Source organism: Drosophila gunungcola, chromosome 3R (assembly GCF_025200985.1).
Source record: "Drosophila gunungcola strain Sukarami chromosome 3R, Dgunungcola_SK_2, whole genome shotgun sequence".
NCBI classification, from domain to species: Eukaryota; Metazoa; Arthropoda; class Insecta; order Diptera; family Drosophilidae; genus Drosophila; species Drosophila gunungcola.
In genome coordinates, this window is record NC_069139.1 from 26,576,566 (window position 1) to 26,591,409 (window position 14,844).

At 41.1% G+C, this 14,844-nt stretch overlaps 1 protein-coding gene across 1 annotated transcript; it reads left to right on the forward strand.

Annotated features, from left to right (window-relative positions):
* The first annotated feature begins 1,863 nt into the window (after window positions 1-1,863).
* LOC128266539 (glutaredoxin domain-containing cysteine-rich protein CG31559) lies at window positions 1,864-9,576 on the forward strand. The gene is made up of 3 exons (XM_053003125.1): window positions 1,864-2,658; window positions 2,699-3,002; window positions 8,707-9,576. The coding sequence occupies exons 1-3, from the start codon at window positions 2,042-2,044 to the stop codon at window positions 9,178-9,180; spliced, it is 1,395 nt and encodes a 464-aa protein (XP_052859085.1). The 5' UTR covers window positions 1,864-2,041; the 3' UTR covers window positions 9,181-9,576.
* The last annotated feature ends 5,268 nt before the right edge of the window (window positions 9,577-14,844 follow it).

A 14,844-nucleotide genomic window follows, 5' to 3' on the forward strand; every position in this document is an offset into this window, starting at 1 on the left:
AATCGGCATTTGCATAGATTGTGCGGCGACAGCTTTATAGTTAGTATCTTTCCGCTTCGCCTCTAAGCCGATAATGTGCTCATCCTCAGCCAGAATTCTGGCGTAAATACAAATAATGTGTGCATAAAAAATGCGCACAGCAGAGATTCTTTTTGGCCAACTCATGGCGAGCTGCCAGCACATTTCGCAGACGAGTGAATGAATTATAGTAACTTATGTTATCTGTGCAGGAAGTTGTCCAAGAAGCGGCGGAAAGCTGCCGATGACTGCGACTCATTCAATGAAAAAAATTCAGAAAATTGTCACGCGTATTGTGTTCAGATAGTCGGTATATCATTAGCAATTATTTGTTTAAATAATCGTTTAATTATGATAAATTTGGGTGGTCTAAATCGCTCGCATTATGTTTAAGGAAGTTGTTTTTGATTTCAGTTATAGGTTCACTTAGTTTTAATTTGACTAAGGCTGATTTTTTCTATGCATATTACTTAAATACTTAAATTACTTAAAATTTAAAAATCATTAAGTAAAACAAATCAACCCTGAAAAACTTTGATAGGATAAGCATATTTTCTATGATATATTGTGGGCTGTTAAAATTGTCATTTAATTTTGATTAAATATTGTTGGTAATGTTTTAAGCAATGTGTTTTTCATTCAAATTTTTTGCTCCTCTGAGTTTTCAATCGGACTAAACCCAAATTTTTTAAATGCATTTTACAAGATATTTGGCGAAGGTCATGATTATAATGTACTTTAATTATGTAGTATGTAAACAAATCATTTAGTAATTTAAACCAACCCTCATAACCTCAAAATATTATGGGTTATTAAAATTGCATTAAATAGTCATTAATTACGTAACAAGTTAACAAATCATCATATTGTATATAAAATATAAATGGCCATGATAATATTATTAAATAATCAATTAATTCTCATTAATTCGGGTTGGTTGTAGCCTTGGCATTGTGTTTGAGTAAGATGTTTTTGATTTAAATGTTTTGCTACATTAAGTTATATATGCATTTTTCGAGATATTTGGGAAAGGTCATGATTAAAATGTTCTACGAACATTAAGAAGTATAATTTTATAATTGTGCAAAAATTTAATAAGTTAACTGACACATCCATTGAAAACTTTTCTAAAAAAAAAATAAAAAATTGCTTATGACTTTTAATTTTAAATTAAACCAAAACATATTGTTTGATATATTTAAAAAAATATAGTGATCTATTGGAAATTACAAACAGTGTAAATTATTCGAATGGTTTGTGTCGTCTTAACAGCAAAGAATAAAAGGTTATTTATAGTTTCCCAAGCTCTGCTGCCAATAGCAATTGGCCAACAACCGCTAGCTAAAAAGTGGGTCAAGTAGGTCAAGTTCTGCCATTGATGGCACCCATAATTGAAAAGTTATTTAATAACCGCTGAGGAACAGAAGGCGCTGCTGGATCCGCCGCTAATTCGTGTTCTTGCGGTTCTCCGCGTTGGCTAATCTGGCCGGGCGATCGGGCCATTTCACAGTCACAGTCACGCGCAGGCGTCATGCCAACTTTGGCAGCGGCTGCTGCCGCTCCGCACCACAGTTGGCCAATTGCGAATTTCTCGAGGCGGCCAGAAACTTCTTCCCCGGCTAATGACAAACAATTTGAGCCCCGGCAACGGGTGCTAAAATTACAAAATCTAATAGCGCGCTTCAAAGGTGCAACCTGGCCGAAAGAAAGCCACGGAGTTGCTGAATGCCCAGCTGAGCGCTGAATGAGTAGATGAAGTGGCTCAGAGAGCAAGAGAGCTCAGGGAGCTGAGAGAGCTGAGCGCTGTGATCGTCTTGGCCAGAAAAAGTCGGGGCAGTCTAACGACGAGATCTGAAGCAGAAAGACATGCGACGTTTCGGGTGCAACGGCCGTCAGAGTCATTGAACGCTTGCATTTTCCTGGGCCAAAACGCAGCTCATTTTCTAATTAACCGAGACAGTGCCAGCCGAAAGTGAGCTTACTCCCAAAACTCCAAAATAAGTAAATAAATAAATACATAAATATGGTGCTGGCCACGCCCCCTGTGAGCAAGGGCGGAAACGCGGGCGGCTGCTTCATGGATCAGTTCCAGCAGTACTCGGCCCACTGCGAGACGGCGGACAGCGGCAATGGCAGTGACCTGGAGAGCACCGGGTTGCCCACCAAGCCGGACGACAGCGAGGAGAGTGGACCCTCCTCCCTGGGCAGCGACTCCGTCCACAGCAGCAGCACGGAGTACGTGCGGCAGGCCGCCTCCCAGCCCAGTGGCCAGCGGCAGCGCCAGAAGTCCTTGAGGGTCCTCGGAGCCCTGCTGCCCGACAGCCTGCTCAGGGACATTCGCGATCGTCGCGGCACCGAGTACGTGGTGCAGTTCTCCCAGCCAGAAGCGGAGGCGGAGGCGGAGGCGGAGGCGGAGGAGGAGGAGGAGGAGCAAAAGGTCAAGGACGTGGTGGCAGAGAAACCCAAGACCAGTCCGTTTCGCCTGGCCCGCGAGTCGCTGAGCGAGGAGAAAATCGAGGAGCTGCGCGCCGCCGTGGAGCGGGCCAACTTTGTGCAAACCGGTGAGGAGTCGCTGGACAGCATCGAGGCCGCCTCGCAGTCGCTGCCAGTTAGCAGCAGCATCATCGGCGGCGGACACCGCACCAACAGCACGCAACAGCAACGGCAACAGCAACGGCAACAGCAACATCAACTACAAATATGCAGACGACCAATACTACAGCTTTCACATTAACGAGCACGAGAACTTCGGCAGCTTCTCGAGAAACAGCGACGAGGTGGACACTGCCGGGGGGGCGGGGTCCGAAGGCGGGATCCTAACGGAGCAGCAAGACCTCTTCGCCGGCTATCGGGATGTGCGCTGCGGGGCCAGCTCCACGCAGTCCACCATCCGGTCCGCCAAGGGAACGGTGCGGGGCGTCAAGAACCGTGTGCGCAATGGAATAGCCACGTTCTTGCAGCTCCAGCAGCAGCCCAATGCCAAGGTGAGTACCGGGGTCAAGATGGGGATGGGGATGGGATTGGAATAGGTACAATATTGAAAAACTGTTCAGGTCCCAGGCCAGGCATTGCCAATCAGTTTGCATACAGCATTTACCGGTTTTAATAATTATCATCTTGAACTAAGATTGCGTGCAAAATCTCTACGCACTGCATTCTATAGAGACTGCAGATATCCTACAAACTTTGATCACAAAGCATAAATCAGAAAAGTCATAGTTTTAGACCAAAGAAATTTTTTAATTCTTATATATTTTGAGATACAAACTGCTTTTGAATTTTGACAGTAGCTAAAATAATTTTATATTTTTCAAAAAACTCTTCAATCGATTTAGTCACTGACCAAATAAGTCACTGGATACTCTTTAAACAGTTTAAGATTGTCATGGTATCTGGATTTTCTTATTGATTTCTTAAAGCCTTGCTTTCATTATAACTATGAACTTGGAAATTTGTATGTCTTTGCCAGCAATTTATAAGTCTATCTTAACACAAGGCTTATATATAGTAAACCATTAAATTTAATGTATATTTCCATAATTACTAAAAAAAAAGGATTTAAAAAAAACTATTTAGAGAAAGAAACAAATGTATACATATGCTGTAGCTTTTATTTTCAACAATGGTTTTTAAAAGCGGTAATGGAGAGTTAGGAAATTGTTTGTTTGCTTACTATTAAATTATGAGAAGAAGAATTTCGACCGCCGCTGTAGTTACGATTTCGAATATGAATATTCAGTTATTGATGGTTATTGTTCAGTTCCCACGCTGCTGGGCGTCGGCCTCCAGTGGCGTTGAGTCACCTGCTCGCCCAAATTATGCAATTGGCCCGGTGCGAGCGAGCATCTTGCCAATTGTCTGCATTTCAGGCGGTGGCTGGGAGAAAGTGCTGCTGGCCAACAATTGCGACGGCCTATGTGCATGCTGTGGCGTTTTCAATATATCTTTCACATTTCGTATTTTGTATTTCGTCTTTCGTATTTCGTTTTGCCCGTAATCTAATGGACTGTTCGTGGTTTTCCCCCTGTCCGAGAAGCGAGCTGCGCTTTCAGCGTCTCATTCGGTTTCTTCTTCAATTATAATGGAAACCGTTAAGTGGCTTATTTTGTCTCCGCCGATGTCGCTTTGTATGCGCTTAGCGCGCGTTTACAACTTGCCCAGATAGCGCTTGGCTTACGCCAGATATCTGAGTTCGGGCTTGTATCTCGCTTTTCGTTCCCAGAGACATGTAGTTTGGGTGCGCGGGATTGGGATTGACACGACTAATCGCAGTTAATGTCGGGCAGTTGGGGAGCTGGAAAACAAATAAAAAGAGACAATGGAACTGAGTGAAATTGTCATCGTAAAAGTGGCCTTTGCAATCAATGGCTTCTTTTTTCCAGAGGCGGGTTCTCGGAACTAGTTTTGCATAGAGCAATCTTTGATTGTGGGGCTAATTAATTCAGTTGGTAAATCAATATCTCCCGCTGATTTATGATGACTGGCCTGAAGAGCTTTCTAGTATTTTGATTTAGCATTTTCACCTCCAAGTATTTGGAATTTATTTGCAAATACTTCTCGAAAACTCTTGACAAATCGATTGATTTAGAGGCGATATTCCCATGTATTTATTTCAAATAAATTAGCAAATCTTCTTATTAAATCATTTGACAAATCGGGGTAAGGTGCGCTGCCTAATTTATGCTTTCTAGTTTCTACTAAATTAGTATCATGTGGTTTTAAGCTTTTAATTACTGTTTATACATTTATTGCCGCCATTTCGACTTGTTTATACTTATGCTGATGCCTTTGTCTAATGCTGATTTATTATTATGGGATTGCTTTCTAGCATTTTGATTACGCAAAGCGCCTCGGAGTTTTTATCAGAAATCAAACAATTTTGGTATTTTAATATCGCAAATTATCTGAATTGCCGTCATTAGGAATCCCCCTTTTCAACTCGTAGCCAACATTGGTGTTTCGAAATAGTTGTGATTGATTTCGAGTCTTTCCACACCGATCGCCATCTAAGACGGGAAACCTGTCCCCATTTGATGGATTATCACTCAATCGCTTTTCCGCCTGCCTAAACGCTTTCCTCCCGTCTTGCCTTTGTCAACCGTGACGGGAGTGGAAATCTTTCTGGGCCGCATACGCATTTACGGCCAGGTATGATATTTTTTTTTATGCTTTTTAGCTTTTATTAGTTGCCCGCTTCGAGATTTCCCTTTATCTAATTTAATGAGCAGATTTGAGATCACATTAATTGTTTTGTTTTGTGTCTCGGCCCGCGACTCTCGCGCTTTTCACTTTCTGAACCTGACGAATTGATGGAATGATAGCTTAGCTGGCTCGCCGGACTAGAAACAACGGCGGATCAGCATAACTTAAGTGGATGCTAACTGAATAGAAATGTTTATGGCTTTATAGCGGCCCGCATGCAAATGAGGGACCCGGAGAAGGAGCAGCCACAATTCAAAGAGCCACAATGAGGAAAGTGAGATGCTGCTAATTACAATGCAGCCGGTATGCAGAGCAGTAAAAATCGAAAGTGAATAGGCGGGCCGGCGTTGTCTTGGCCCTTTTCGGCGCATTGCCTTACGACTTAAGCCATAATTGGAGCGTTCACCGAATTTCCGATGGTCGGCCACCAATTGGAGGTGCTGGCCACAAATCACCAGTTCGGAAAACACACAGCTCACTTTGTCACCTTCGAGAAGCATCAGCAATATCGGCTGGCTCGGCATTAGCCTCCATCTCGGCGCTGTTGCCCAACTCTTCGATTGCCAATCACTCCGTCGCTGGCTCTTGGTCATACAAGTGACCTGCTTTCTCTTTTGTCCACTTATATGTAGCAGTTGCTGCTGCGCCGATAATGTTGCTGCTGTTGCTGTTGCTGCTCGCGTTGATGCTCATTTTGCTGCTGATGTTGCTGCTGTGACAAAAGTCGCGCCGAGGTCAACCGTGCAAGTCACGTGTGGTAATTGTTAATTGCCGCTGTGTTTATGTTTTCGGCAATGCAAATTATCAGCTCGAACTGACATTGAACCACTGACAGATGAGAGACCACCTCCCGGTGGCTAATAAGACGGGCTCCGGGGCTTTTCTTTTCGCCAAAGACAATCGCTGGAATTGAGTTGGAAAAACAGCTCGGCAACGTTCACTTAGAGCTGAAGTTGACTTTCCATTTGACCGCAGCTCGCTGGATGGTTGTCTGTTTGCCAGCTTGTTTATTTGTCGATTTGGTTCGTGCTGCGTGGCTTTGAACTTTTTCTCTTTAGTTTTGTCGTGAATTGTTTTTCTCGCTTTGGTCGCTTGTCGTTGACAACGGCACTTGCAGCTGCTTCATCTCTTTCGGAATGCTGTGTCTCAGTGGCGGTGCATTTTCCATTTCCCTGCCTCCACCAGCTTATTAATTTTTTGTCTTTCTATTTCCATGCAAATTCTTGTCTCACCGGTTTAAAGAGGTTTTTCAATTCACTACACGGAGAATAACAAATCATTTACTACTCCACAATGCGTACTGCAGTAGTATTGTTAACAAATCAAACGAAAAACCATAATTAATCTGCATTTAAACACCACATTTTAAATCAGGTTTAGTAAAAGTTATCGCTTTGACTTTACAAGTCTTCGTTAACTGATTTAAAACGTTTAATTTTTATTTAAAGTCTCTTATTCTTTTTGTCAAAAGCATCTTTTTATTATTAAAAACATTGAAGCTAAGTCGAATTCCAAAGCATTTTTATTCAATTGCAATTACTATGACAACTACATATATACGAGTATAATCAAAACTGCAAGTCTAAGGTAGTGAACCATCACTAGACCTCGGAAAGTCTTCGTAAAAATATCACTTATTTTTCCGATGGTTTTAAATAAGGCTATATAATAAAGGAATCCAATCGCGCCTCTTGCTTTAGAATAACTTTTTAATTATAATCAATTTTAACGTTCTTTGAAGTTTTTATACATTTAATTTTTGCATATAACAATAGTGTGCATCAACATTAAGAATTCAGCTTACTTTACATTTTGCTTCAAATAAAAATTTCAAGACCATTTTTGCTAAACAAGAAATTTAAAATGTATAAAAATTGCAATTCGATTTTAAACTCTGGTTGTTTTTTCTTTTAAAAATGAATGTACATTTTTTAAACCCTCAATCGTTTTAAGTGATTAATTTTGGTTTGATTTAAGGGCAATTCCCTTTTGGTTTCATAACTAGCTCGTAATTATAATCTGCTCTATGGCCAGAATCATTAATTTTCAAACAGTCGTGTGTTAAGAAAACCCTTACTTTCATGGAGTTTTAAGGTTACCCGCATTCTTGTTTATGTTGTACAGATTTTTAAACAACGCAAGTTCAAAATGAGTTCTCTTAAATAATTATTTTGAAAACTCGATGTACCTTTTTTCGTTATGAACAATCTTAGGTCGAGGAAGGGCTAACCAAAATGTCAAACTATAGACTTATCGATGGGAGTCTTAAGTCCGATTTCAACATTTTCTTTCTGTGTACGAAGTGCAACTGCATGGTTCATTGATACCTGAAGAGTGATGCAGGTGGGGAACCGGGATCAGATCGCATTGGTTCGGTTCGGTTTCGTTCGGTTCGGCTTGGTTCATTAGCCAAAGCAGACGCCACCAAAGTTGGCCAACTAACGGAAATGTTAATTGTCAAATGAAATGAGCGATCCCCCGGCTGCGAACCGGTTCGGACTTACAAAATAAGAGATCATAAATTGTCGGGAAAACATTCCAGGTTTCCATTGTGCCGCCATCGCAGTCCGACTCTGGTTGCTGGCGATTGTCGATTGCCTAGCAGTTTTCCTATTATTGCTTAATTGTATTGATTAATAGGATTTTGAGTGACATGCAGAGTTGTCCGGTTACGTGACTCCGGGCTGCGAGCTAATGAACTGAAAGCCCCGTCAGAGAGTGGCCGAGGTTTTCCACCAGCCGCAGATCGAGTTTCAATTTCCAACCAGTTTTCAGCACCCGAATTCCAACTCCCCTTGTGGGTTTATGGCCAAGACCTGGTTCTAGCTTCAAGTACTGCTATAACAGTTTGGGAACAATGAAAGGGGAAATAAAGCACTTCCCAATCTCAACTGAAATGATTGCCATTACCCAAACTGAATCAATAAGTCGAGTTTCACGTGATTAAATAAATCAAATTAATAATTAAAAATATATTGTTAACTATTCCGGTTAAAATGGTATTACAAATACAACCCATTGTTTATTGCTAGTGTCTAAAAACCATTGCATTTGCATTGGCCAACCAAAGTAAAAACAAACTTTATAAGCGTAAAGTCATCTGTTGCTTTGATCTGAATGCATAAAACATGAAATATTAAATTGAAATCAACAGTAAGTCACCCGTAAAGTGGTCCATAAAGTAGTGTTTCGAATGCTGAAGTCTCTATTGATTCAGTGATACGCCTGCACAGCGGCTTCCGCATCGCCTTTGTCTGCGGTTGGCCTTCATCCTCAGCCGGTAGAGACCCAATTTGGCATTGCCATTCTTGCCTGACCATGACAGACTTCGAAATCCGCGCTCTGTGGCGAATGGTGCGCCAATTTCCAGTTTTCGGTGGCCTGCTTTTCAGCAGTTCAGCGTTTCAGGCCGCCGCCAAACCAGAACCATAACTCGAACTAATCTCTGATCTGCTTCTGCCCCCCTCCCCCCGTTTTTCCCCGCAGAATTTCAAGGAGAAAGACCTCGGCAAGGTGGTGCTCTACACGACCAGCATGGGCATCATCCGGGAGACCTACACGAAATGTGCCAACGTGAAGCAGATCCTGCGCACCCTGCTGGTGAAGTTCGAGGAGCGGGACGTCTTCATGAGCGTGGAGTACCAGGCGGAGATGCGCCAGCGGATGCAGAGCGGCCAGGTGCGGGTGCCGCAGCTCTACGTCGAGGGCCAGCACATCGGGGACGCCGAGACCGTGGAGCGGCTGAACGAGTCCGGCGAGCTGCGGCAGCTGCTCAAGCCCTACAAGTCCATGTCCAGCACCTTCACCTGCCAGACATGCGGCGGATACCGCCTGCTGCCCTGCCCCTCCTGCAACGGCTCCAAGAAGTCCGTGCACCGCAACCACTTCACCGCCGAGTTCGTGGCCCTCAAGTGCATGAACTGCGACGAGGTGGGCCTGGTCAAGTGCCACAGCTGCTGAGTCCCAGTAGCTGTAGGCCCTGTTAGTCTTAGCCACCAATTACCGATTTTCAGAACACCCTAGGCCTAAGTAGTAAATAGCTAATTCGTACCAGGGCTTTGTGTTTTCATTTGCGGGAGGGGCAGTAGGGGACACTTACTTTTAAATAACTTAAGATTTCTGCATAAGCAATTGTAACTAAACGGTACATTTAACCTTGAATTAAGTTTTGTCTACTCCATTTTTTCAACGCTTCTACTTTCGGAACATTCTAAGCCCAGTAATTGAAAAGTAAAATCATTTTTTGTTTTAATTTGCAACTTTTATTTAACTAAGAAATTAAACCAATTCCTTAAGTAGGTAGTTGTTTTCTTGGAATATTTCATTTTCCTTTGACCTATCAACGCAACTACACTGGTAAAAAAAATAAAGTAAGTCTGAATAATTTGTACTCAGTTTAATTATTTTTCGCTTTGATTTTTATCTATTTTTATTTAATAACAATATTTTATATGTTTGTATGATCTAAAATTTAATTTACAATTTTAATATTAAATTGTTAATTAATAGTACAATATTTATTTATACTATAACATTTTTTATCAGTGTATGTTGTGTATATATCAATTATTTATGAAGCTAAATTTCCGTCTTCGGCTCCGAGTATATATAAAAATCCACACTCATGCGAATTCTAAAGATCACAATTTTATAGAAATAAAATTAATTTTATTTTAAAAATGAACTAGATAACTAACTGGCTAGTAAACTAAAAACAAAATGTAAAATTTAAGCTTACTAAGTACCTATACGTAAGTCCATCTAATTGTATGCTAGTGTAACTATCAATAACCCTAAGAATTCGGCAATAAATATAAAGTCAATGAAGAAGCCACTATGTCTTCATCTGTTCCTATGTGTGTCAGAGGGGGGATAATAATTTTCTAGGTGCTTAAAATATCGCAATGAGCATTGAAATATTTTGTGGAGGACAAACGAACATTTGCCGGCGAATTAATATTTAGCCTGAAGTGCAGAGCATTTATTTCAGATGCAATTTAACCAGTTTAGCGCTTTAATTAATACCGCAAGGTATGCAAAGCCTAATACCAGTTTTGCGTTCGATTAAATGTAGCAGGTCTCTTGAATGTTTGGCGGGGCTTAAAATTAATTTGGATATTTGTTGATTGCATTGCATACTTTTGGGCTGGCAGTGTGCTAGGGTTGCCAGCACACATTAAAGAGGGGCCTCTGGTGATTATTTGTGTTATGATCGCTCGCCCAAAATGACCTTTACTACCACATCACCCGGACCATTGCTCTTCTGCCTTCTGTGGAAGTGACTTACTGCCCAACTAAAGCAAAGAAGCAGCCAAAACTATGCCACCGCAGAGCAGGCCAAGACAAAGAGTATATATTTCAGGAAATAGTTAAATGTTATAGAGGGGCAGCAAGGGCCTACATGCACATGAACGATGTAGCAATGATTGCTTTTCACTCTGGGCCTCAGCCTCCGGCTCATGCATCTATCCTGCTGAGTCTGCACTGTGAAAAATACCTTAAGATCCAAAAAAAATTTTAAAATGCACATATATATAAAACTATCCTTAAACATTCTGCGACATTTCAGGTTGGTAAATGTTACACTACGATGTTGTATTCAAAACTGTAGAAAAGAAATTGGTTTAATTTTGCTTAAGCCTCATCCCGTCCAACTAAAACTGAAATGAAATTGTTAAAAACAACCATATGTACATTATTATTATTACACTTGTTTAAAGGTCAAAATCAAAATTATTCCATATGGTCTCAAGTTTTTAAGGAGTGTTTGTATAGGAACCCATTCTGGTATTTGAATAATGGGCTTACATTTTGTATTTTTGAGTTGACTACTTTTATTCAAGTGTGTCTTCTGGCTCTGGGCAATTATGTAAACCGGCTTTTCTCTCTTTGCACCGCACCGACCATGCAATTTTCTCGCGCCATTTAATTTTTGTCGGCCTGCTCCTGGTCGAGTCGGGAAAGCGAGTGGAAAGCGAGTGAAGAGCGGGGAAGGACCGTCTGTGCCCTGGCCTTTCTGCCAGTTAGCCAGCCATTCGGCATTGCCATTTGCTTTTGGTGTCTTTGTTAGTTATTGTTATGGCTCTTTTTAATGTTATTTTCCACTTGGCTCACACTTTTGTTAACATGCCGCCCCCAAACGCACAGCCAGCAGCCCGCAGCCCGCTGACCGACCGAACTGACCAAAGGAAAACCCTTTCCTTCGGGGCAGTGGCTGGGGTTCTTGTGTTTCCGCCAGCACAAAACACCCAGATCGTTAAATTCACAGGCGGCTACATTGTAATTACCGAGCGGAGCCACCGTCGAGCTGTTGGCCCAAATCCTCGGCCAAGGCGGCTTGATTTATGGGCCAACAGCGGCGTCGTCATACGCAATTTTTCATAAACAATTTGGCACAGTAACGCACACACACCATCCCCCCAGTATGCCTGGATTGGTCCTGGAGTTGGGCTGGCTGAGAGTGCGGGACCCCGAAAATATTAAAATATATATTGTAAATACCGGTAATGCTGACAAACGGTGGCCACGTCATGTGAGTGCCGACTGGTGGCCAAAAGCAGCGGGATGGCAGTCGAGTCGGGAACCGCTGTGCCACACTACGGCAGCTGGTCGCCTGGCAGTTAAGCTGGAGCCAGAACTTAACCGTGCACTGAAAATAATCTACGGAAGCTAATACAATAAGTGAATGACAGCTAAGTGAACTGCAATTTGAATGAAACAAATTTAAGATGTCCGTATAAAGTTTAATAGCCAGTGTTGGTATATTATGTTAGTGAAAATTAGTACTTAGGTAAGGTAAATGGTACACCGCTTGTCAAGTATCTAGGTAAGGAATAAGGTACAACAAAGAGGTATATAATTTTTTTTTATAGTTTCAAGTAATTCTATTTTTTATTTGCATATTGGCGAAAATACTTCAAATATGATTTTTTTTACGTCAATCTTATTTGAAGAAAAAAAAATATATTTTAGTACCCAAATGCCTAATATAGCATATTCTTAAATACAAATCTTTACCTTTGTAAGGTAAAAGGTAGCCTCATATTTTTTACCTATGTAAGGCGTAGGGTACTAAATAATGCCTCAGTAAGTACCTAGGTATACCAGTACCAGTAAGTATCTAGGTACACATTAACTTTCTTCTAAGCCCATACTTCGAAAACATTGTTCCAAAAAACCTTTAAAACATTCATATTAAGATATAATTTTCCAATAGTTCCTTAAAATTGAATTAAAGTTTGAATCCGAGCTTTCACAATTCTTTATTTTATTTTATTTTATTTTAAAAATCAAAGTTTCTTCAATAAATGTGCTAATAGTGCAATAATAAATTTTGAAACCAAATTGTGGTTCAGTATCTTTCTCCGTGCACGGAAACACCACACCGTGCAGAACCCGCTCCTGGATGGCGCTGCCTTTGTTAAACTTTATCCGCGGTAATTAGTTTATGCGCGCAATTTCATGTGCAATTTGGTCATTAAATATTTTTTGCGTGTGGCGGGGGCGGGTGCGGCTGCTGTGCATTATTATTTTGCCATATTTTCCGCAGACTTCGGTGACTGGGTCCCAGGAAAACGAGTATCTAAAAGCGATACTCACAGCCGGGAGCAGGTGGTCCGGAGCTCTGGCTCACTATAAATTAGTGTGTCAAGCGGACGGCGGCATCGCTCCCAATTGGCGACAAATAAAATTAGCCACACATTATGTTTTGGCAAAAACTTTCAAATTGTTTTAGGCCACCGCTCCCGCAGCTCATTACACTGTTGTTCGGCGCCGTTGTTTTATTTTCCGGACTGCCATGTTCTATCCTGTTCTGTTCTGTTCTGTTCAGTTCCCGGCGAATCGGGTCGAATCGGGATGGCCACAAATCACGGGCAGCTACTCAACGGATTATTAAGTGAAAATTATGGCACTCCGAAGGCTCATAAAGCATTTACAATGCCTCGACCGGGGCAGCGGCGGTTAGTTACATTTTTTATTGTCACTGGGCTCGGGAGCTGCCGTAACCCATTTGCCGTCTGTCTGCCCTAGCGCAACTAGCGCTCACATTACCACCAACTTGCCGTTCTGTGCTGAGTGTGTGCATAAGTTTTAATCTGCCTTCGTTACAATCAGCTGGATTCTGCAGATTCTCTCAGAAAAAAAGTACACAATAATCCCTTGTCCCACGGAGATGAAGGAATACTCTCTTAAAGATTAAAAACAAAGCATTTGGCACTAACATTGATTTAAAAAAATATTAAAATATTATACATCCCTCAATAAATACTTATTAATATAAATTTTAGATAAAAAAAAATCCTTTAATGACTTTTTGACACATTAGAATAAGTTTGAAGTCGGAATGAAATTGTCTTAACAGTTCCCACATAATTTGAAATTATGAATTTAACTTAAACTACAAACATATCGTCTCAAAGTAAGTATTGCAAATTAATACAGCGCATCAAAGTTTAACTGTTAAGAAAATGATTAGAAATACTTTGAATATTAATTGAAAAGGGTAAGCGCTACCAACTCCGCCGCCAAGTGAATATTCTTCTTCGAAGTTTCCTCCAAAAATGGAAAGTGCATAACATTCGAGAATGGTGCCCTCCGTGCAGTAAATAAAATAAAAAGTCAAAGTGCGGCCAAGAGATAGCAAAAGTAAGCAAAGAATTGATTAAAATTTATGCTCCCCACTTCCGCACCCGAAGACAGCCGGCACATGTGCTCTATAAAGATATATCTCCCGGACAGCCATCGTCTTTATCGAAATCTCGCCGGCGCCTTGTGGGATGCACTGGGTTGAACAACATTTTGATTAAATTATTTTAATGGCGAGTGCGAGATATATGGTAAATATATGCGCCGGATCTATCGTCGGCTCATCTTGCGCCTCTGGCGCAGCAGCCAATTAATTCAGCTGCGAACTATTAAAGCACACACTGGGCGCTCATAAATCGAGGCATGAGTCGGGGTGCAGGAGCGGAAGCGGCGGCAAAAACAGAATCAGGAGTTGGAGGAGCTGAAGTATCAGCCGAGAGCATCATGAACCAATCCTCCGGAGTGAGCTGCAAATGAATGAATATTTCATAGACGCGGATCCGAATAGATGCAGAGATGCAAAGGCACTGCCAGCGCGGTGTTAGCTAAGCAACCAACTGATGGACGGCTCGGGATTCAGCACGGATTGGAAAGAGTCGCTGAACTGGGAGAAAAATGTAAAGAAAATCATAAATTTTTTGAATCCGTACCTACAGATGTTTCAAGAAAAAACTCTAGTCATTATCTACCATTACGAAAAGTGATTTTTTTTAAATTAATTGTATTTCCAACATTTTCATTTTATTTAGATTAAACAAATTTATTAGGAACAATTGAATCCTTAAAGGAACTTTAGGCGTTATATAACAAAACAAAAAATTATTTTTTTTTTAGTTAATTGATATGCAAACATTTTTATATTATTTATTACAATTTGAACAAAAAATAATATGTTAAATAATATAGCCATTTCCATTTATTTAGTTGCCTTAAAAAAGAGAATGTTTTGTGTAAACACTGGTATACCATAGAATAATATTCCCCTTTGAGAAATTCATTTGCATTTTCAGAATTAGAAAATTGCCTCAAAAATTTCCA